Source organism: Triplophysa rosa, linkage group LG2 (assembly GCF_024868665.1).
Source record: "Triplophysa rosa linkage group LG2, Trosa_1v2, whole genome shotgun sequence".
Taxonomy (NCBI): domain Eukaryota; kingdom Metazoa; phylum Chordata; class Actinopteri; order Cypriniformes; family Nemacheilidae; genus Triplophysa; species Triplophysa rosa.
In genome coordinates this window covers 22725018-22749376 of record NC_079891.1, presented here as the reverse complement: position 1 = coordinate 22749376, position 24359 = coordinate 22725018, and the positions used below count along the sequence as shown (strand labels likewise).

General features: G+C 39.6%; 2 protein-coding genes across 2 annotated transcripts; one reads left to right on the top strand and one right to left on the bottom strand.

Moving 5' to 3' along the window:
- Positions 1-4721: 4721 nt before the first annotated feature.
- On the top strand, positions 4722-5741 carry LOC130563770 (myosin-1). The gene is made up of 5 exons (XM_057349547.1): positions 4722-4940; positions 5013-5156; positions 5240-5396; positions 5494-5521; positions 5627-5741. Exons 1-5 carry the CDS (start codon positions 4734-4736, stop codon positions 5739-5741), a joined length of 651 nt encoding a protein of 216 aa, XP_057205530.1. The 5' UTR covers positions 4722-4733.
- Positions 5742-5820: 79 nt separating this feature from the next.
- On the bottom strand, positions 5821-9322 carry LOC130563766 (myosin heavy chain, fast skeletal muscle-like). The gene is made up of 15 exons (XM_057349534.1): positions 9163-9322; positions 9055-9071; positions 8860-8952; positions 8684-8747; positions 8503-8601; positions 8327-8430; positions 8103-8241; positions 7897-8015; positions 7645-7794; positions 7047-7217; positions 6654-6954; positions 6467-6531; positions 6294-6381; positions 6067-6184; positions 5821-5980 (listed from the first exon to the last, which is right to left on the bottom strand). The coding sequence occupies exons 1-15, from the start codon at positions 9320-9322 to the stop codon at positions 5821-5823; spliced, it is 1848 nt and encodes a 615-aa protein (XP_057205517.1).
- Between the last annotated feature and the right edge of the window lie 15037 nt (positions 9323-24359).

Here is a 24359-nt window from a genome sequence, read left to right as displayed (position 1 = left end):
ATACGTAAACATGACGGATACATTTCTAAATGTATGTTTTGATAAAATTCAAAATGAATTTATTAATTAGCTACTTGTTCACATTATTGCTTATTTATTTTCTATTAAGCCAGCTATTCAAGAATAAAAACTTTTAATGCAGTGCATTTTCTTACTTAAGGTAATAAGCCATGTTTTGTTGTAGATTTATATGTAGTTGTCTCTGGGCTCTGTAAAGCTGAACAACACAGCTTCTGTATTATAGAGAAATATTAAATAACAACATGCATATTAAGAAGTGTATACAGAAGAATAGTGTATACAAATAAATAAATATACATAAGCATTTGCATTTACGTCATGACAAATGAATGCATTACAAACATAACTTTCTATTGCATAATGCTCGGGTGGCATATCAACATGAAACACAGAACAATAAAAACCGGCAGATCCTGTCCCAAATAACTACAATGGGACAACAAGTGTAGTCGACTTCATGCGGCGCTGCGCAGACTGATCAGCGAATGACAACAACGTACCGCGAGAGTGATTAGAAACCACCGCTTGCTCAGCGTGATGACTCAAGTCTGTCCCAAAATGCACTCCCATGTACCCTTGTGGACTCGTGCCTAGTGCCCTATAGGTCTGCACTTCGTGACGTCACCAAGTGTGGACTCAGATGAGGTCCACAAGACCGGAGTGCGCCATTTGGGACAGGGCCATATTTGTGGATCCTCGTTTCCTTTCCTCGCATCTTAGCTCCACCCCTTCGGGATGCGAGGGAAGCAAGGAAAGGAAACGAGGACGGAGGAATTAAATCAAGTGAAATGGCATATCCACGGTCCCTTTAGCGTCATTTCAAAGTGTCGTCAATTAATGATGACTTTACACGTTAAAAATATAAAAATAAAGTTAAATACATATTTTATTGTAGTGGGGATTATGACGTACCATAACCCTGCCTAAAGTAACTTAATAACATGCTTAAAATTGGTCAGTAATGTACAAGGTATGTCAAATACATGTTATACATAAATATTAACTATATTAATAAATTAACTATATGAATATTAACTATACTGTCTGAAATAGGTCTACATTTACAATAATATATGCTTAATTATCACATTTATGCGTGTTTGAATAAGATCTAAATATGTGATGATTTGCAGGGGGAGGAGAATAATGCGCACGTCAGTATTAGTTGATAAAACACTTCCGCAAAAAAGAAACACCTGACCTGTGTATTCTCGCTCATGACTCCTCAGAAAGCCCCCTCTCTCCTCGATCCTCCCCTCCTCCCGGTGCAATTAGAGAATTGAGACGGAGGAGCGAGGAAACGAGGAGGCATATTGAGAAGCACCGAGTGTATATTGGAGTCCAGGGTGATGAGTTTCAGGTGCGTGGTGTGGTGCCTGGTGCAAGGGATCATGGGGAGTGTAGTCCATGGGGATTAAATGTCTGGTCTGGGGAAATCTGGGCAAGAGCGCTGCTGCGGGGAGGTGGGTGGCAGCCGGCAGCGGTACTGCGTTTGTTACAGTGATAGGCCGCGTAATGATTTTATACCAGACAAACAGTATATTCTGCCTTCCCCTAACCCAAAACCAAAACCTAACCATCAAAGAAAACTTTCTGCATTTTTATATTTTAAAATAAACACAATTTAGTATGTTTGATAATCCATTTGAATTGTGACTCAAACATAGGGGTGAATCAAACATAGGGTATTAAACTCACGAAAAAGGTTCCCACAGATGAACGACTTTCCAGCTATTCAAGATCGTTTCTGTGCAAAGCAACGGTTATCAAAATGGATATTATTCGAAAACTAATTTACATAAGCACCATGACGTTGATGAATCGACAGAAATTGCAATAGTCTGAGGATGTATAATTGTTTTGAATTTACACCTATGAAGAGTCAAGGCAGCAGGGGCGTAGCTACATGGTGGCCATGGGTGGCCACGGCTACCCCTGAATGATGGATGGCCACCTATCTGGACACCTCTGTTGTGCGAAGCAGTTTTGAGATACGTGTCGGAGTTTACAGAGTGCTGCGCAGATCATTTAGCGAATGCACTGAAAGTAACGCGAGAACATTACTCTCGCGTTAATATGATGTAATACACTGACGCAGTGACGCAAACAGTCTAAGCGCTTGCTAACCTCTTCGCTTTGTGACAGTGTACTGTCTGTGTACCATGGAAGTTCATCGCGAGCAGAAGGATCAGGGTAGGGTTGCACCAGCCATTCGTAAGTTCTTTCTTAAACATGAAAGTATAGTCTACACTAGAGGCTTAGTAACTACTACTAGCTAGTTTGTAACTAAATCTGTATGTTATTCGGTTGCACCATTTGGTCTTAAGGCAGAGCGTAGCTAGTTCGTAAGCTCTCCGTAAAGTAATGCGTAGTCGCATAATATGACGTTTACCTTCAACAGTCCAATAGATTAAATTCGTGAGAAAAAGTTGTGTTGAAATGTTGTGAATTTCAAAACATTCTTGCTTTAAACTTATTTTACCTCACATAAAAACGGTGTATAGAATACTACCTTTCATGAATAACATATTTAAAAGTAGATTAATAAACGAATGCTGTTTAAAACAATACAGCCTACTTAATGCAATAATAAATGACATGCAATATGGGTGATTTCATTTTACTGCCAACCGCCAATTAAATAAAATGAAGATTATTTCAATTTGACGTGCACAACACTGGCAGATATACACACACGGAGGCGCGCTAGGACGGTTCGTGTTAGAGCAGTCAAAAATTAAATGTCATCACATAATGTTCTCTATTTTAAAAGGTAAGTGACTGTAAATGTCAGCATTATCATGTGTGTAAATCATTGAAGAATGTCGAGTGAAACAAGAGCTTATTCCGTTAGGAGGCTTCCGTAAATATTTAGTTTATACGTAACATTACGCTTCAACTAAGTTGAATGGTGCAACTCAAAAATATTTTGTAGTGCGCAAGTTGTAACTTAATGCCCTTTTAAGTCAAAACTACAGTAGGCTAAGTTGTAAATTATGCACAGCTGGTGCAGCCGGCTCCAGGTCAGTAAAATCAGTCTTGTTTAACTTGTTTAACTTAATTTTATTCATTAATTATATTTTCGCAAAAGTTTAAGTTGGGGTACAGCAATGTTTATTTTCTATAAAAGCTACCTTACTGCAAATGATAGCTAGCAAATTATTTTAAAATAATGTTAACACATGAAAGCATTGCAAATAAATAGTTTACTTTACGTTCTTTGTGTATGTTTTTGACCAGCAAACTATGTGTAGTGAAGAATTGGTGTAAATTACAGTAGAAGTTAAAGAATTTCTGTCTGTAAGGATTTTTTGGTCACCCTAATAAAATGACTGGGTCTTACCTGGCCACCTCTAAAAAAAAAGTTCTGGCTACGCCCCTGCAAGGCAGGCAGCCATGCAGTTGTGGATGAGCCAAAATTAGAACAATCCAACTGCCATACACAGACACAAGTTATTTTGCATGTGAGGCAGTTCAAGAAATCTGATCCCTGAGAGTGCTTGTCCATGGAATGCAAACCAATCAATTGATGCAATAAAATGTAATATAAACATACATAGGTATTTATATGAAGTGTTGTTTGGATGACAGTATGAGATTAATTCCTTAAATTTATAAATAAATAAACTAACAAATTAATTAATTAATATTCTAATTATATTAGTTACAACTATACTGCTTGTGATTTCAGCCCCCAAAGATTGATGAAAACAGTTATTTACTTGTTTAAAAACTATTATCATATTCTCTTTGCATATAAGAAAAAAAATCTAGCAATATTAAAGTACTCAAAGAAGTGTTGTCTCAATTTATGTTTAAATATAATCACATATTGAACAATGTTTTAGCTAAAAACCTTAATATAATTGTCAAAAGCTTTTAAAACTTAAGCAAAACAACTTTATCACAATTAATATTATTATCTAACATTATACATAAAATGTGACATAATAGGCTTGTATTTGTTAAATGCTAAACTGCTGCATGTTTACTTCTTTGCTATTTCAACTTGGCTAGCACCGGTTGGACCACCTGATCACTTACTTAACTAACATATTAGCCATATTTGGTGTTAACCATATTTAACTTTTGCAATGCTGGCAAAGCCAGTACAGTATAAAGGGCAGAGGCAGACCTAGAGACATTTGCGTCCAGAAGACAAACCAAGTTTGTTGTGGTAAGACAAGCTTTGATTTCATTAATAAAAACATGACAAATTACTATCAATGGAGTGTCTCAAACACACCAATAGTGCAATTTCACCATTGTTGGTTTTAGACGTATGATGCTAATTTTTTTCATACTATGTTTCTAAATAGTTTATGAGCGAGCACAGTTTTTATGTAGTAAGTGACCTTCCTATGTTTATTGTAGTGTCAAGACTTTTATCGGCATCTGTGGCAGTGCGAGAAGGTAAAGGTAATGACATACAATTCTATATTCTTTACACTGTTTCAAATCACTGCATCAGTATAAACAGGGTGGTGACAGAGGCTGGGGTGGTATACTGTATATTTGATTGTCTTTTGTATTCTTTCTGTTTCGATTTGTACAATAAAACTGCTGTTTACAAAAATGCTGGTGACAAATAAAATGGGAAGTTCAGAACAACAGTAGGAAATGTATGCAGTCACTAGATTTTAAAAGATGCTATTCATATTTTGTTAAAACTGGATGGAAAAATCTTTATATTTCAACAGTAAGCCGCCACCATGAGTACGGACGCGGAGATGGCCATTTATGGCAAGGCTGCCATTTACCTCCGTAAGCCTGAGAAGGAGAGAGTTGAGGCTCAGAACAAACCCTTTGATGCTAAGGCTGCCTGCTATGTGATTGATGACAAAGAGCTGTACGTCAAAGCAACAATCAAGAGCAAAGATGGTGCCAAAGTCACTGTTACTGTGAATGATACTAAGCAGGTAAAATATCCACATTCCTGAAAGTATCATTAAAAAAGTACAAATCTAATGTCTGCTGAATCACTTTAATAGGAGAGAGTTGCTAAGGAGGAGGATGTCCACCCAATGAATCCTCCCAAGTATGACAAGATTGAGGACATGGCCATGATGACCCATCTCAATGAACCCTCTGTGCTGTATAACCTCAAAGAGCGTTACGCAGCATGGATGATCTATGTAAGTTAAGCAGAAAGTAAAACAGCGTTCAAGTTCATTATGACTGTGACGCTGCAACCGGATGATTTCTCTGTTTGTTTCAGACCTACTCAGGACTCTTCTGTGCTACTGTGAACCCCTACAAGTGGCTCCCAGTGTATGATGCAGAAGTGGTGTCTGCCTACAGAGGCAAAAAGCGTATGGAGGCTCCACCCCACATCTTCTCTGTCTCTGACAATGCCTATCAGTCCATGCTCACTGGTAAGTGCTGAATTTTGAATGGCAAGGTAATTTTGATTTGTGAAATTATGGTTTTTCTGAAACAATTATCTAAACAAAATTACCATTCAATTTACAGACAGAGAGAACCAGTCTGTCCTGATCACGTATGTATTTACTTTTATGAGACATTAAAACAGTTATATATTACTCTCATGAAACTTTTACATGTCTTATCATGTTCTGTCTGATAATCATCTCTTATAAACCAGTGGAGAATCTGGTGCTGGAAAGACTGTGAACACCAAACGTGTCATTCAGTACTTTGCCACAGTTGCAGTGCATGGTGACAAGAAGAAAGAATCNTTTCAGTTTGGAAAGCTCTAACATTTATTTTAGTCTATGACTAGTAAGATTCCCTGTCCTGGAAACCGCCCCTTAGAGTTTACACTAAACATTATGATTGCTAAAAAAACGGATAATCGTGAAGCAGAATGTGAACCTTTGTGTGTCCAAATCTGTACTGGTCATGATCAACATCGATGGATCCCAGGAGTTTCTCAGAAGCTTTCTTGTTGTCCATGAATTGTCCCTCAGGGATAACACTGGCATTCAGCACCTTGTATCTGTGGATGAATCAAACTGCTTTACATCTTTGATTTAATGAAGATTAGCCTCAAAAAAGAAACAATATTTTCATGGTCCCATTTACCTCTGTTTGAAGTCACCATAGACGATTCTGCTGGGGAAGCCTTTTCTGCAGATTCTGATACCTTCCAGTACACCATTACACCTTAGCTGGTGGATAACCAGGTGGTTCTCCATGAGACCTATAAAAACAGTGGATGGCATAAGTTTGATAGATGCACAACGCCTCTCATTAACATAACTGTGTGTCCTTTTAATATCAGAATATATGTTAGTGCTTCATGATTTTACCTGGAGTCTTGGACTCATTGGGAATCAGACAACGTACAAAGTGAGGGTGAGTGCTCCTCAAGTTGGTCATCAGCTTGCCCAGATTCTCCTGTAACATCGCCCACAGTTTGAGTGTTATCATTCATCATTAATTCTATCATTATTTAGTTTTATAATTTTGGACAATGACATACTCTGAACTGAGAAGACACAGTCTGCATGGAACCACCCTTCTTCTTGCCTCCCTTCTTGCCACTCTCTGTTTAAAAAGGATAAAGACGAACACATATAATATAATAACAAGAAATCTGTGCAAAACTAATTTAAAGTTTGATTAATTAGAAACATCATTCTATTAACAAAGTAGGTTTTTAAAATTACCTTCAACAACAGGTGGGTAGAAAGTACCCAGCAGTTTGACAGAAGACTTCTGGTACAGCTGTATAACAGACTCGTTCAGTGGATCCTTGTTCTTGTCCAGCCAGCCAGTGATGTTGTAGTCCACAGTTCCAGCATAGTGAACCAGGGAGAAGTGGGCCTCAGGCTTGCCTTTGACAGGCTTTGGTTTCTGGAAAGCATTACACTTGCCAAGATGCTGATCATACAGCTTGTTCTTGAAGGTTGTGTCGGAGGCCTTGGGAAACATGCACTCTTCTTCAAGGATGGAGAAGATACCCATGGGCTGTTTGTAAATAAATGCAGAGAATTAGTAATACCACAGAGTTTGAAAATTGAATATGATTTACTTAAAGATATGTAGAAACCTTTACAAACCTTCTCAATGAGCTCAATGCAAGCAGCCAAGTCCATGCCAAAGTCAATGAACGCCCAAACAATGCCCTCCTTCTTGTACTCCTCTTGTTCCAGCACAAACATGTGGTGGTTGAAAAACTGTTGCAGTTTCTCGTTGGTGAAGTTGATGCACAGCTGCTCCATACTGTTGTACTGGAGAGAGAGAGCAAGAAACATTTTCTGAAAACTGGATATGAACAAAGATTTTAACATTAACAAGAATACTTTCTGGGGCGGGGTCTCGTGGGGCGATTGCCAGCCTGCGCATAGGCGGAGTAGACAAGGCGATATCGGAAAAGGTGATTTTTGGCGCAATTTAAGCTTAGCAAACCAAAGTTATGATACACTTCATGTCATGTTTATTTATTGATCGGAAATATGCTGTTTAATCATAATTTTTGCCAGTGATTTTAGAAATATCTGCCTTCCCCCATTCAAGTAGATAGGACTGTGGACTTGCTATGACGTAAATAGCTGCCCAGATGTATTGCAAACATGGCCGCCGAGTGGCACGACTTCCGTAAACGGATTTTGATATGAATCAGTCAACTTTAAATGAAGATAAGAGAATCATTCTTACATCAAAGATCTCAAAGCCAGCAATATCCAGCACACCAATGAAGGACTGTCTGGCTTGTTTTGTGTCCAACATCTGGTTGATACGAACAACCATCCACAAGAACATCCTCTCATAGATAGATTTGGCCAGAGCGCTAACAGAGTTGTACACCTGGAGATAGAATACAGTGTACATTTAATCTGCTTCTATAATAATGAGGCAAATTCATAATTTCCATGTTTAAAATGTAGCTGTTTGCATGTTAGTACATACCTGTGGCACGGTCTGACCTTTGGTCACAAACTCATTTCCGACCTTCACTCTTGGGTAGCACAAAGCCTTCAGCATATCAGCAGAGTTCAAGCCCAAAAGGTAAGCGACTTTGTCAGCATCTGCAGTTTTGTGGTTGAAAAATAAAATTAATTATATTTAATGCCATGACCGTTTTTCGACATGCCAATAGAATCATAAAGTCTCACCCTCTGTGCCATCAGGCTCAGCCTGCTCCTCACGCTGCTTCTGCTTGAACTTCATGTTACCATGATGCAGCACAGCTCCAGTGAACTTGTAGATGCCCATCTTCTCCTCACCACTGAAGCCCAGAATGTCAATAGCAGTCTGGAAATCACAGATAGGTATGAGCCATAGCACCTGCCATACATATGTAGAATATCATTGCCATTGTCAAATAATAATGACTCACATCAGTGGCAACCAGCTCCTCTTTATCATCAATGCTTGCCACTGTGATGTGACCCTGACTGCACATGGGGAAGTCATAGGGGTTGGTGGTGATGAGCGTCATTTCTGTAACATACAAAGTGCCTTGTTGAGTATTTTACAACATTATCTACCATTTTAAAGTTCTGAATGACCTACCAATCAGCTCAGGCTTGTGGTTGGTCATCATCTGGTAGAAGATGTGGTAGCCTCTCTCATCTGAAAGCTGGAATGTCACTCTAGACTTCTCCAGCAGGTCTGGTCAAGGAATGAAGTACACAGTGGTATTCAAACAATTGCCTATGTTTCAGATTGGAAATTGTTATTAACTGTCTCTTACATGTTTCAATATCAGCACTAGACAGTTTTCCAGATGTGCCAAAGTGAATTCTGATGAATTTACCCTGTTATAAAGAATTAGGATTTACTTGCTTTTGTTACCTTTCACAATAAATATTTACAGTATACACAAACATAAAAAACAACTAATTGTACTGTATGAAAATAAAAACTTACAAAACGAGAGGAGTTGTCATTTCTCACAGTCTTGGCATTACCATAAGCTTCAAGCAGAGGGTTTGCAGCAATGATCTGGTCCTCAAGAGATCCCTGTGAAGTTAAGAGGGTAATGTATTAACTTAAATTAATGATAATAATATTAAAAGAGAGTTTTATTTTTATGTATTAAGTACATTGCTTTTTGGCAATCACCTTCATTTGGCTGGCAGCTAAACACACAAAATTCACTTAATGGTTGATTTGGCTGTGTTGGGTCCCAGTTACTGTACTGGGAGATTGTGTTTTCTCCATTAGACCAACCCCAACGATGCTGTCCCCCTCTCTTCAGTCCAATCCACACTGATCCACTGTATCCATCATTCACTTTATTCATCGTCCTGTTCACATCATTCATAGAGTCTACAGTAGCCAGATCAGTGAAACTCTCTCTACAGTAACTCTGAGCTTCTGACCACGACATTCTGGTGTTTATGTAGTGATACGGTCGATAAAGAGGTTTGGGTCCTGTGGTAGAAAGAAAATGAACTGCATTGTATGGACATCTAATGAAGGTGAACAGAAAGTTTGGGTAACACTTTATTTGACGGGGTGTTCATAAGACTGACATGACACCTTCATAATCATGACATGACAAATGTCATGAATATGAAGGAGATTTTATGCATGTTTATGACAACTGTTATTAAGTGTCATTCGCTCATTTATGTCATTTTTAATACAAAGATGACATTGTTTGAGATGTCTTTGTTATGACAATTTGACATAAAGCAATACATCATAATCTGTCAGTGTCTTTGTCAGGACAACTTGACATTACCAAGACAACATAACCTGTCATAAACATGACATAGCAGAATAATAATCAAACTTAAGAAACTACGTAGCTTTATGGGTTAACATTACATAAAACTGTCATGTGGTTGGTTTTGACATGGGCTGTCATGAGGCCATTACATTCACATTTACATTTACGCATTTGGCAGATGCTTTTATCCAAAGCGACTTAAACTGTATTATATTATACATTTGTATCAGAGTACGTGCAATCCCTGGGATCGAACCCATGACTTTAGCATTGCTAGCACCATGCTCTAACCACTGAACTACTAATAATTTTCACTTTTATTACAATTTATTACACTTACAATTAAACATGTCATTAAAATGTCATTAAGGGTAAATAGTCTGTCAAACAGTTTTATAACAGCGACAAGTTTGATTATTATTCTGCTATGTCATGTTTATGACAGGTTATGTTGTCTTGGTAATGTCAAGTTGTCATGACAAACACACAGACAGATTATGATGTATTGCTTTATGTCAAGTTGTCATAACAAAGACATCTCAAACAATGTCATCTTTGCATTAAAAATGACATAAATGAGCGAATGACACTTAATGACAGTTGTCATAAACATGCATAAAATCTCCTTTATATTCATGACATTTGTCATGTCATGATTATGAAGGTGTCATGTCAGTCTTAAGAACACCCCGTCAAATAAAGTGTTACTGCATTATTTGCAGTATTCTGAAAAATTTTCCTTCCTGGTGTTGAGATTAACACAATAAATATCCTCTCCATTTAAACAGTACATTTAAAAGGATAAATTCACAGAAACTTTATTTATTATAAAATTATTATTATTAACTCATATAAAAAGGAAAACATTAGGGAACAATGTAGTTATGATTGTTGTTTTATTCAGTTCGTTAAAGAAACTCACGTCCATGGCAGATAAAAGGACGCTGTAGATCACAGCTATCATGAGCCCAATTTCCAGAATCAGTTGTTGCCATGGCAACACAGTTTGCAGATGCTGAACTGTTGGATGGTTGTCCGGTTGTCCAATATCTGAAACTGAGACTCCAATGATCAGACCACTGCCAGGAGTGTAGAAACAGACCGATCCAGACTGATGATTCATCATTGATCAGACGCTGTTGATCTGGACTGCTGACACTCGCCAAATCAGTGTGATGTCGTCTGCAGTAACTCTGAGCATCTCTCCAAGTCAGAGTCATATTAATAAAAATAAAACCAGCGGTGCCTATTCAGAAGCATAAGGGTCAACGCTAAACCTTTGAAGTAAACAAAAAAACCTCAACAGATATGAGAACTCACCGTTGTAACACACAAAGGGCAATAAAGTCGAGCATGTTTTATCAAACCAACTTCCATTAGAACTCCCTACACACTCTCCATCAAAGTCTGGCTCCCCTGGTTTCCAGTTAATATACTGAGAGAGTGTGTTGTTCTCCATTGACCAGACCCATCGACTCTGTGTCGCCCTCTTCAGTCCAATCCACACTGATCCACTGTATCCNTTTTGTTGCTGGAGTTGGCCAGGGACTATTTATTCCAGCGGAAGGATGGCCATTAGTGATTTTACTTCATGAGAAGCAAAGAAGGCAAGACGCGAAGCGGGAAAAGCCCTTCAGACATGATTTATTCATGATAAATCCTGGCCCTGTCCCAAATGGCGCACTCCGGTCTTGTGGACCTACTCCGAGTCCACACTTGGTGACGTCAGGAAGTGCAGACCTATAGGGCACTAGGCACGAGTCCACAAGGGTACATGGTAGTGCATTTTGGGACAGACTTGACATCACGCCTGATAGAGCAAGCGGTGCTTTCTAATCTCTCTCGCTGTACTTTGTTGTCATACGCTGATCAGTCTGCACAGCGCCGCGTGAAGTCGACCACTTGTTGTCCCATTGTTGTTATTTGGGACTGGAGCTGCCGGTTTTTACTGTTCTGTATTTCATATGTTGATATGCCACCCGAGCATTATGCAATAGATACTTATGTTTGTAATGCATTCATTTGTCATGACGTCATGAATGTATATTTATTCATTTGTTTACAATATACTTAATGTGCATAATGTGTTCTTAATATGCATATATGTTGTTATTTAATATTTCTCTATAATACAGAAGCTGTGTTGTTCAGCTTTACAGAGCCCAGAGACAACTAGATATAAATCTACAACAAAACATGGCTTATTACCTTAAGAAAATGCACTGCATTAAAATATTTTATTCTTGAATAGCTGGCTTAATAGAAAATAAATAAGCATACATTTAAAAATGTATCGGTCATGTTTACGTATATGTCTGACATCCACGACACTCCTCCCATCCGTTCTGTGATTGGGCGCTCGCAAGGATTCCTGGGTAGGGGACTTCAGTGGAGTCTGCATCAATGCGGGCTTTGCCGAAGGCCGCATCGAGGGCACAAAGGAGGCGCTCGTGAGCAGACTTCTGGGCACTAAAAAGACAAATGGGACACCCTACGGACTCGTAGACTTTGCGAGAATGCGCAATTTAAGTCCTCGAGACCTCAAGTCCACATGAAGTGCGCCATTTGGGACAGGGCCAATGTTACCTTGTTTGCTTACTTACGCACACTTTAATGCTCGTTAACTGATCAAATGTATTAACGTTACTGGATGATCGATCAGCGTGTCAACGACGCTCCTGTGGCGGCAGCTGCCTTGTTTTAAATGTGAGCGGTAGACAGTTCAGTCAAGTTCAGAAACATGGCAGAATATGCCTACACACAGGTTACTGCGCACGCAATCACAGAATTAATGCTAATTGGATAAAACCGTATAACCTAGCCAGGGCCGGACTTAGGAGGATGGGGGCCCCTGGGCTTGAGTTGTTTTCTGGGCCCCCGTACTATTTAAAATCATATGTTTGTCAGCATTAGTAAATGTTTTTTTTCTCCAATGAGTAACAATGACACTTGTTCATTGGTTTACACATTTATAATGCTTGTTTTGACAGTGGGAGCCACAAGTGGTGCGTTTATAGCATGTAGGAAGTTTCAAACATACTTAAAATGTAAAATCCAATCAACATTACAATATCAAGGAGACTAATGTAGTTTTTTGACAATCATGCAGCCCTATACCATTATGTATTTTAAAATTACAATTAAACTTCTTAATTCATAAGAAACTACTAAAAAGTAACAAATGTGTGTGTTTTCCCTGAATTTATGGAGGAACTTGAGAGATTATACGTCTCGGATCTAATATTTGGGAACCCCTGCATTAACATGAAACCAATAAGGAGCAATACAGTTTTCAGCATTTAGTAATCTTGTTTATTGTTCGTTAATGCCAAATACAATTGTTTATGTTAGTTCGTGGTGCATGTACAATGTTTTTAAAAATATTAGTAAATACTGAAAATAAAGATTAACAAATGCAGACATGTAATTAAATGCTTAACTAATGTTAACAAATGCAACGTTGAAAAGAGATAAAAATATATTAGTATTCTATTGCAATTCCATCAGTAAAGCATATGACAGATGGATGAGTTTGTAATGCACTTTAAAATTGTATTGTTAAGAGGCTCCCCGGTCTAGGGGTAAGGGAGGTCATAACAAGGAATTTTACAAGGTTTAGTCAACAAAATAACCCCTTAACGGTCAGGCAAGAGCCATTTTCTCCTGTTCCAGCTCTCCCCAAAAATCACACAGATTTTTGTAACTTATAAAAAAGGTTTATTTTGGCAATTTCAAGGTAAAAACAAACATACAAAAGGGGGAGCAATATAAGGCTTCAGGAGGGGACCAGGCCAAAACAACAAACATAATAGATCTAACTTAAGGGAGTAGAGCTCCCTTACCTCACAAAACAAAACTCAAAAACAAAGAAATAGTCTTACCTTGCTCCCTATCTGACAAAAAAAACTGAAGAAACCATGAACCTTAAAGAAAAAGGCATACACATCCCTACTGCTCCAAAAAAAAAACTACAATAAAGCTTCTGCTTATGTCTCAAGTTGTTACTTAACCCACTTGTAAGTGGGTTAGTCTGTTTAAGCTGTACACCAACAACTACACAAACAGGCAACAGCTATCACACATGCTACTTTCTGGACCATGAGAAGACCGCTCAGAAGGCAGCAAAGTCAAAAATAAGCGGCATCTCCTCACAAGGTTTCCAGCTTTATCCACAAGCTCATCCTCAAACAGCCAATCCGGACCAGGCAGAAGTTGATTTCAATTAGGACCAGCTGACCTTCATTAAGCCTATCATTGAGTAGAGGAAAGAGAGAGAGAAAACAAAAACCAACACACTCCATCCAAGAATACACTGTATCAGAAGCATTAACTACTTCAAAAATATAACAAAATAAATAACAATTATGTCTTGGGATGTAACAGTATTCATAATAATGAGATGAAACGTCTTATTATGGCTTAAATAGTTTCATAATAAAGAGATGGGTCCAAAGTTTTGTAAAGTCTAGTTAACTGAGATTGTGCAGGGCAAATAGGGCACCCCTCTGTTATAAATCGTTTTAAATAATTTAATGACTTTATATCTAACATAACATAATTTTAATTTCAAATTCTTAAATGTAAATCATCTCGGTTACGGATATAACCTCGGTTCCCTGATGGAGGGAACGAGACGTTGTGTCGAACCGACAGATGGGGTTCGTCCCTGAGAACCAATCGCTTCCGACTTCTTAGAAAAGGCCAATGAAAAATGGCGAATGAAATTTGCATGCCAGACTCCGCCCCCGAGGAGTATCACCACCACCGAGGATGCCATGTGCCCAGGAGCCTCTGAATTTGTATCAGGGGGACCGCTGACTGCTTGAAATATTCCAGGCAGTTCAACACTGACTGAGCGCTTTCTGAAGTCAGTCGCGCTGTAATGGAGACAGAGTTGAGTTCCATACCAAAAAAGAGGATGCTCTGCACAGGGGAGAGCTTGCTCTTTTCTCGGTTGACCTGTGGTCCCAATCGATCTAGGTGCCGAAGCACTAGGTCCCTATGTGTACATAACAGATCTCGCGAGTGTGTCAACTGAGCCAGTCGTCAAGATAGTTTAGTACACCTTTAGTACACCGCACACCTCTCTCCCTGAGGGGAGTGAGGGCGGCTTCCACGATCTTCGTGAAGACTCGTGGGGACAGGGACAGACCGAAAGGGAGGACTCTGTACTAATATGCCTGACCCTTGAAAGCGAACCGTAGGAACGGGCGATGACGAGGAAGAATCGAGACATGTGAGTAAGTGTCCTTCAGGTCGATTGCCATGAATCCATCTTGACATCTGATAGATGCCAGGATGTGCTTCTGTGTGAGCATCCTGAACGGCAGCTTGAGTAGGTGCCTGTTCAGGGTACGCAGATCTAGCGACCCCCGCTTTTTTGGGGACAATGAAGTACGGGCTGTAAACCCGTTGAACATCTCGGCTAGAGGGACGAGCACGATCGCTTCCTCTCCAGAGGGGTGGCGACCTCGGCCCAAAGCACGGGAGCATCCTTGCCTCTGACTGAGGTTGAGAGGATGCCCCGAAACTTGGGCGGGCGTCTGGGGAGTTGGATCGCGTAGCCAAGACGGACCATATCCCGTGGTCACCGTGACGGTTTGGGAAGCTCTTGTCAGGCTCCCAGGGACCGAGACAAGGAGGCTACGGGTACGCTCTGCTTCATCGACCTCCCGGGGGTTGGTCGATGGCTGGCAGTGCGGATCCCTTGCCATGGGGGGGCCCCAGGATAGGAGATCGGCTCTGCAGTTTTACCTGCCTGGCGATGATGTAGCACAACGCACCATCGAATGAGAGTGCTTAGGCTGATGATTATCCTCGACATTGGGTCTTGCCGCAACGTAGAGTTGCCGAACACCGTCGTGTAGAGGGTGAGAGCGGCTGTGATAATACCGAGACGATGATGTGGCACAATGAACCGTCGATTGAGAGTGCTTAGGCTGCTAATTATCCTCGACATTGGGTCTCGCCGTGATGCAACGTCGAGTTGCCGAACACCGTCGTGTAGAGGGTGAGAGCGGCTGTGATAACGCCCAGAGAGAGAGAGAAAACTCTTAGAAGTGGGCTGTTGGGACGGGGCAGGAACCGTCCCGGATCGACCAACCAGCTATGGAACGGCTGGGGTCGGGCCCGAAGGTATTCTCGATCTCCCTGGGGTCTTCCCATGGGGGCCGCTTTGGCTTCCGCCGCGGCTGCTGACAGGGTGGTGGTCTCTTCTTCGATGTCTCGAAGAGGACCAGGGCTGCTGGGAAGCAGACGGTGCACAGGATCTCGGCGGGCAGAGGGTGGTCGAGTCGCAGCTGGGGAGGATATACTTGATATCCTCTGTCTGCTCCTTTACTGTCGAGAACTGCGGCTCGACCGTATCACCAAACAGCCCCCCATTGCGAGATGGGTGCGTCGAGAAAGCGGACTTTCTCGGCATTACTCATCTGTGCAAGGTTCAGCCAGAGGTGTCTCTCCTGGACCACAAGTGTGGACATCGCCCGACCCAGGGCCCGCGCGGTCACCTTGGTCGCCTGTAGAGCGAGGTCGGTGACGGCACGGAGTTCCTGCATAAGTGCTGGGTCAGTCTTACCCTCATGGAGCTCTCTCAGCGCATTGGCCTGATGGACCTGCAGGATGGCCATAGCGTGGAGAGAGGGGACAGCTTGGCCCGCAGCAGAGTAAGCTCTCGACACCTCAGATGTCGAAAAGCCTACGTGCTTTGGACGGGAGTCTAGGTCGAGCCCCTGGGGGACATCAACGTATTCTCTAGCTGCCCCACCATCGAGGGAAGAAAGGGCAATGGAACTAGTTGACGTGTACGCACCGAAGGGGGGCGTTCCAGGTCGTACTAAGTTCCTCATGCACTTCCGGGGGAACACGGCACTGGGGGCGAGTGCGGCTTGGAGCCGCTCTCAAGCCCGAGGTACCATATATCCAGCCGCGAGCGTTGGGAGAGGCAGTGCGGTGCACCGCAACCCAATGCCGGGGGCCCGGGAAAGCATGGCTGACATTTCGACGTCCGCTTCTTCCTGAGCTCGACCCCCTGAGGGAGGGAGCTTCAAGGAATCGTCGGAGTCTGATGCCAGTAAGTCACCCTCCGATGCTGCAACAGACATCTCATCATCATGTACCGTTTCCGATACGTGGTTGAGGAACAAGACGGTGGGACCGTCTCATGGGGAATGGTCAGACGAGCGAGATGAGGTGCGAACGGTCCGCGAGCCAGTGGTTGACGGATTAGCGCTCACAGTAATCCTCATATCACCCTCGCTGCTTGCCGTAGCGGGCGGCAGGGCCGTAGTCCTGCCGTCACGGAACGGGAAGCAGACGAGGTGGTGGCTGAGTCCCATGGGAACACAGCCACCTGTGACGCAACGTCTGAATCGTCAACCACCCGCAGTGCGGGCAGGACGTATCCACAACATCTGCCCCAGCGTACTGGAAGCAGACATCGTGTCTGACGATCGCATAAAACAAACAAATACATGAAACACAAATGCGCTAGGAAGCGCTGAGAGAGAGAAAGAGAGAGCGAGAGAGAGAGAGAGAGAGAGAGAGAGAGAGAGAGAGAGAGAGAGAGAGAGAGAGAGGGCATGGCAGGATTTCTGAACACCAATAAAAATCATCTTTAACAAAGAGGCACAGACTTAACGCAGCTATTCTATAAATAGAAACGGATACTTGCAAGCTCTGTGCTGGACCGATATCCGTATACGCGTGTAGAGATGGAATTGTTCAAAAGGTTTCAGAAGGCAGGCCTGCAGAAAGTTGTGGGCCTCGTGATCGGCCGCATGGCCTACTTTACAAAATACTAGGGATGTAACGGTATTGTAAATATCGAAGTATCGCGATAGCATTTTTTTTCGATACTATCGTGGTCGCATGACGATAGATCTTCCAGGCAAAGTGTAGTTTTTTCAGCCGAATGGAGCGAGTTGAGGGAAGCGGAACTACAATTCCCATCAACCCATGCGTGCCCATCATCCTCTGCGCTCTGCTGCCGCCCGCTACAGATCAAGTTGAGCGAAAATGGCGGATGCCGCTAGTGGCATAGAAACGGATTTACAAATTGTTGAAGCTAGGGCTGGGCGGAATGACGGAATATTCGTTACCGCGGAATAAAATGTCAACCGTAGAGATTTTTCTATTCCATGTATTCCGCGGAATGTAAATAAGTAGGCGTGGTTAACTCGGCGCTCTGCAAATTAGGCGCTATTCTGAAAAAAACTAATGAATTAATCCACCCGTAACAAATGAACTATCAAACATTCTTTTGACCTTCTTTCAGTCTGTAGTTTAGTGATCCGCTCCAGTCCGGCGCTTCTCTCTCACCCGCAGTGCTCGTGCAGGGATCTGCGCCAGCATTTAAAAAAGCTCATTCTCAACACGTATTTCAGAAGTCAGGTTGTTTTGAAAAGCTGTTAATAGTTTTATAAAGTTTAACTTCAGGCGAGCCAAGGTGAAACTTGCGTTGAAATGCGCGATGATGCGCGTGAGCGCTTTGATGTGACGGCTTCTACCTCCAGTTTTGGGAGACGCGTGAGGAGTCACCAGAGACTCGCAGTGCAAAAACAAGCCCGAGAATAAACAAACCTAAAGACAGAGAGTCGCAACACACTAAAAGTGCTCATCTAATAGAGAGTGAAGAGCGATAAAGACCTACAGTACAGACCCCATGAACACCAGTTTAGTCATATACTGTACTCTCATTGTTTGTGCATATTCATACTTTATTGTTATATATGTTGTCTATCTTCCTCCTGTATACATATGATTTAGCCAGAAGATAAATATGAATAAATAATACATCTGATTATCAGAACTTCATTTGATATCTTTAGTACATTTTCATAATTTACCTACATTTTACTATGGTGAGCATTTAAATGAACTGTAATAAATAAATTAGTTAAATCAATCTAAGAAAAATGATGTATAAAATATAAAATTATAATGGGAGATTGTTTCATGAAATATATCGTTACCGTGAAATAAAATTACTCATTCCTTGAAATAGATTTTTGGCCATTCCTCCCACCTCTAGTTGAAGCTAAAGCGAATTATAAATCGCATGTGTGGAAGCATTTCGGTTTTCCCGTAACAAGAAACGAGAAAAGGTGACGGACAGACAAAAAACAATATGCAGACACGGCCAGACTGCGGTGAAGTACAATTTGGGGAATACGACTAATATGAAGAGCCATTTGTTACATTACCCTGAAAAGTTTCATGATGATACACGGAGAAAAAAAAATAGCAGTGAGTGAAGCAGTGAATGACGCGAGTACCTGACTGGTTGTGAATTGTTAAAAGTTACAAACAACTCAAACTTTTTTCATTTTAATTTTTTCATGTTTCATGTTCTCAATTTTTATGTTATTAATTTTTATGCTATTATATTACTGTTCTTTGCACTTTAAAATTACCTAATCTAAAAATAATAAATGTGATTTTTGTTCATTCATAGTTTAATAAACACTTATGCCACATTTTTCCAAGTCTTCATTTGTTTTGTTTTTTTCCTGCACAAAATTCAATAAATACCATACCGTAGTCTTCATATCGAGGTACTATCGTATCGTGAAATGTTGATACCGTTACATCCCTACAAAATACCATTCCAAATTATTACATAATGAAAAGAGAATGTTCTATGGTCACACAATGTATATAAACAAGGAGGAATTGTAAAGACAAACATTTATATATCAAATATGCTAAGGTTTGAAGTGCATCAAGACATGAATCATTCGGCGGTACGAATACAAACAAAGCCTGAATTAACTTGCCTATTTAACAATTACATTATTATTTAAAAATGGCAAGAGCGACAACATATAACCTAGATATTTAGATATATTTATAGAAAAGGACAGTTGAATCACACAAGTTCCTATTTGTCAGAGAAGTTTCTCTGGTTAGCCTCATATGTTAAGTTTCACATGAGACAGAGACACTGCTTTGAAGTCTAGGGGTCGTAAAATATCCCACAGAGAAACAAAAGGGGGTTGATGGCTCTTCTTTCAATGACTCTGACCATTTGGCTTATGCTAAATTCTCTACAAAGTACACTTGCTGTATAAAAACTATGTAACTAATAGTTTACTGGGAGTAAACTACAAAATGTACTTTCATAGACTAAACGTGCTAAAAGTATTGAACTAGTAAACTATCAGTACAGAAAACCAACAAGTTTACATGGAGTAGTTGTGGTACAAATGAAAACTTAATTGTAAACTTGTTGTGTACTCTAAAGTTTACTGCTGTTACACTTAAAGTACACTTAAAATTATACTTTTATAAACTAAAAAGTGGGCCAATTTAGTACCGAGCGGTATTCAAATACACTTTCATGCACACTACTAGTCCATTGATATTAGTATAGGCCTACTTAATACATAAAGTATACTTAAAAATATACTTGAGCTTTACTTAAGTATACTTAAAAAATGAACTTAAAGTATACTTCTTACTTCTTTTTGATAAGGGCTATGACGTTTTAACAACAATATTACCTATACGTGCGTTTATAAAAACATAATTTAGTCACGAGAAATTCATTTATTGGCACTATTACATTAAAAACGGATGTCTGGCTAATTTTATAGTTTTCCGCTATATTTATTTGAGTTACTTTTGAAATTTGACCGTTGCTCAGCTCCCGTGGCATCATGGGATAGAAAAGTGTCCATCCGATCCACACTCACGAATCTCGGCGGAAGTAGTAGACCATCCGGGTATTTCTATACTGTTTTTTGCATACTATATAATATGGAAGTAGGCGATTTCGGACGCAGAAAGAGTTATACAACTACAGAACCATACAGAGAACATACGCGCACGCACCGCACCGAGAGCTCGCTCGCAGACTCACACCAAGCACATAGAGAAAGGGTGTGCCGGGAAACTCTGCTAACCTTTCGTTACGTCATTTAAACTCAATCAGCCGTTTTCTATGTCAATAACATCTGTGACTGTTGACGTTTAGGCGGAAAGGCAAGTAGTAAGTGCACGGTGGAACGCATATTGAAAACACCGCCACATTTTAATTCGTTCACTTTCATGTGAGAGAGAGGCGCTGTCGGGATGCTGCACGCAACATTAGAGAGAGATAGAGAAAGAGAGAGAGAGGCTCTGAGCGCTCGCAACTCTATTATGGATTAAGCTGTTTTAAATAGTAAAATAAAAATGTAAATAAGAATCATGAAAAATCTATTCATGGCGGCCAGCGTTGGATAGTGTAGTCGCGACGAATGGGAAACAGTCAACACAATTATATGTTGTTTACATTTACGCATTTGGCAGACACTTTTATCCAAAGCGACTTACATTGCATTATCCTATACATTTGTTTCTAAGTATGTGCAATCCCCTGGGATCGAACCCACGACCTTGCTCTTAACACTGAGCTATAGGAAAGCTATAATGTTGTTATGAGACGTAGCCTAAAAAAATGTTTTTGGTTCGTTTTGAATATGGCGGCACAAATTATGGCGGCCCCCCATAGTCTAATTAATGTAAATTAGTTTCATACAGTCATGTTTCATACAGTCATGTGAGCACGATAATATTGAGACAATTTTGCCATAGCGATAACACAATATTGATAATATTGTTACATCTCTACATTGTAAAATGTAATACCTTAGATCTACTCAATAAAATTATGGCAACAGATTACAAGCAATTTTTTTTAATTAAATACAAATTATTAGAAATGAGTCAATTTCAATCAATTTTATTGCTTAAAAGTTACACAATAAAATTTAGTAAATGCAAATTGTGACATAATAAAAATGACTTAAGGTTCCAAGGTCTACTTAATTAAATATTAATGACAAATAATCACAAAGAATAATTCAACTTTAAATATTATTCAGAGAAGGTAGAATTTACCTAAAAAATGATCAGACACAAAAGGTTCTGAGGTGAATTTATCTTGGTCAAAACTTTTGGAAGAAAAAGTCAGAAACACAGACATTAAATGAAAAAAGCAAAACACACATATAACTCTGAAAATAAGAATAATAACAAATCAATTCCTTCCCTTCTAACACTGTGGCCTAACCAGATGATACAAGAAGCCATGACATTTAAAAAAGCGATTTCGCCGAAGCGGCTAGTAATTCGGCTTTAAACAGCACGGAAAACATATACCCAGCTAACAAAAGTTTGTTATAAGAACTTTCCTTAGAGGTTTTTCATGCTTTTGAAAATGTTTTAAAAACATTCAGTGTTCAGTGTTTTTATGTTTTAAGAACGTCCCCAGCTAACAAAAGTCACCATCATAGTGATCAGTGTTTTCTTGAGTTCTTGAGCTCTTGACCCTCGACTTTTATAGGTTGTTTTTTTAACATGCTGTATCTGTGTGCTTTTAAAGTACATTCCTTATGGCAATGCAGTGAGTAACTAATCGAGTGTTGATTGGGGATCATTAAAATCACCATCATGTTGTGGTTTGATTCACTGATTTCATCTCATTAGAGTGCTGTGCTGTTGATCATGAAAGAACACTATAAGATCAGGGAGTTTGAGTACATTTTGATATCTAGAAACATTTGTGAAAACAGGACGCAAATAAAAACTTAATCTACAGCATAACTGCAACACACAGACATAAAGAATCAGTGTATGAACCTCAACAATGGTGACAATCAACAGACTAATTCAGATAAACAGATAAACCGCAATGCATGCTGGGAATCATGAATGAGTTTTGTACTATGATGTTACCCAGCATGCATTGCAGTATAAAATTTTCATTTGGTGATTGTCACCATTATTGAGGTTCATACACTGATTCTTGATGTCTGTGTGTGTTGCAGTTATGCTGTAGATTAAGTTTTTATTAAATTTTATTGAGTAGATCTAAGGTATTACTTTTTACAGTGTAGTTATATTCTATATATTTTTTTTCTGTTACATACAGGGGGGTATTCCAGAAAGGAGGGTTAACTTACCCTCAGTTAAACCCTGAACTCTGTGTTGATTACCCCAAACCTTGCTTACTCAGGGTGTGTTGGTTCCAGAAGACGTTTGAAGGGTAGGCCTAATTTTAATCAAGCTCACGAAAGATACCCAGAGTGCGCTCACATAGGGTTATGTACCACGAAAATCGTATTATTTAATTTATAGTTTTCTAAAACTTAAAACTCTATAAATTGAATATATATTTTTTAAAATATATGTAATACTTTTCTACTGAAATATGTAAAATATATACTCATCATGGCAAGCAAGTTTAGATTTGTTGAGATGTGTGTTCCTTAAAAATCTACCTTTATTTGTACCACACGCACGCACACACACGCACACACACGCACACACACACACATGCACACAAACACACAAAGAGCAACAAGAAACAAGTGAGAGAAAATCTTGATCAAACATAGGGTATTGAACTCCATGAAAAAGGTTCCCACTTAGATGAATGACTTGACAGCTATTTAAGATAGTTTCTGTAAAAAGCAACGGTTATCAAAATAGATATAATTAGAAAACTAATTTGCATAAGCACCATGAATAATGTTGATGAATCGACAGAAATTGCAATAGTCTGAGGATATATGATTGTTTTGAATTTACATCGTATGAATAGTCAGCCAAGGCAGCCATGCAGTTGTGGTTGAGCCAAAATTAGAACAATCCAACTGCCATACACAGACACAAGTTATTTTGCATGTGAGGCAGTTCAAGAAATCTGAGAGTGCTTGTCCATGGAATGCAAACCAATCAATTGATGCAATAAAATGTAATATAAACATATACATAGGTATTTATGTGAAGTGTTGTTTGGATGACAGCATGAGATTGATTCCCCAAGTTTTTAAATAAATAAACAAACTAATTAATTATTAATTTATATTCTAATTACATTAGGTACCATATACTGCTGATGATTTCAGCACCCAAAGATTGATTAAAATAGTTATTTACTTGTTAAAAAACTATTATCATATTCTCTTTTCATACAAGAAAAAAGTCCAGCAATATCAAAGTAGTGTTGTATCAATTTAATGTTTAAATATCATCAATGAACAATGTTTTAGCTAAAAACCTTAATATAATTGTCAAAAGCTTTCAAAACTGAAGCAAAACAACAACTTTATAACAATTAATTTAATTATCTAACATTATACATAAAATGTGAAACAATAGGCTTGCATTTTATGTGATAAATGGCTGCATGTTTACTTTGCTATTTCAACTTAGCTAGCACCGGTTGGTCCAACTGATCACTTACTTAACTAACATATTAGCCATATTTGGTGTTAACCATATTTAACTTTTGCAATGCTGGCAAAGCCAGTACAGTATAAAGGGCAGAGGCAGACCTGGAGACATTTGCGTCCAGAAGACAAACCAAATTTGTTGTGGTAAGACAAGCTTTGATTTCATTAATAAAAACATGACAAATTACTATCAATGGAGTGTCTCAAACACACCAATAGTGCAATTTCACCATTGTTGGTTTTAGACGTATGATGCTAATTTTTGTCATACCATGTATTTATATAGTTTATGAGCGAGCACAGTTTTCATGTAGTAAGTGACCTTCCTATGTTTATTGTAGTGTCAAGACTTTTATCGGCATCTGTGGCAGTGCGAGAAGGTAAAGGTAATGACATACAATTCTATATTCTTTACACTGTTTCAAATCACTGCATCAGTATAAACAGGGTGGTGACAGAGGCTGGGGTGG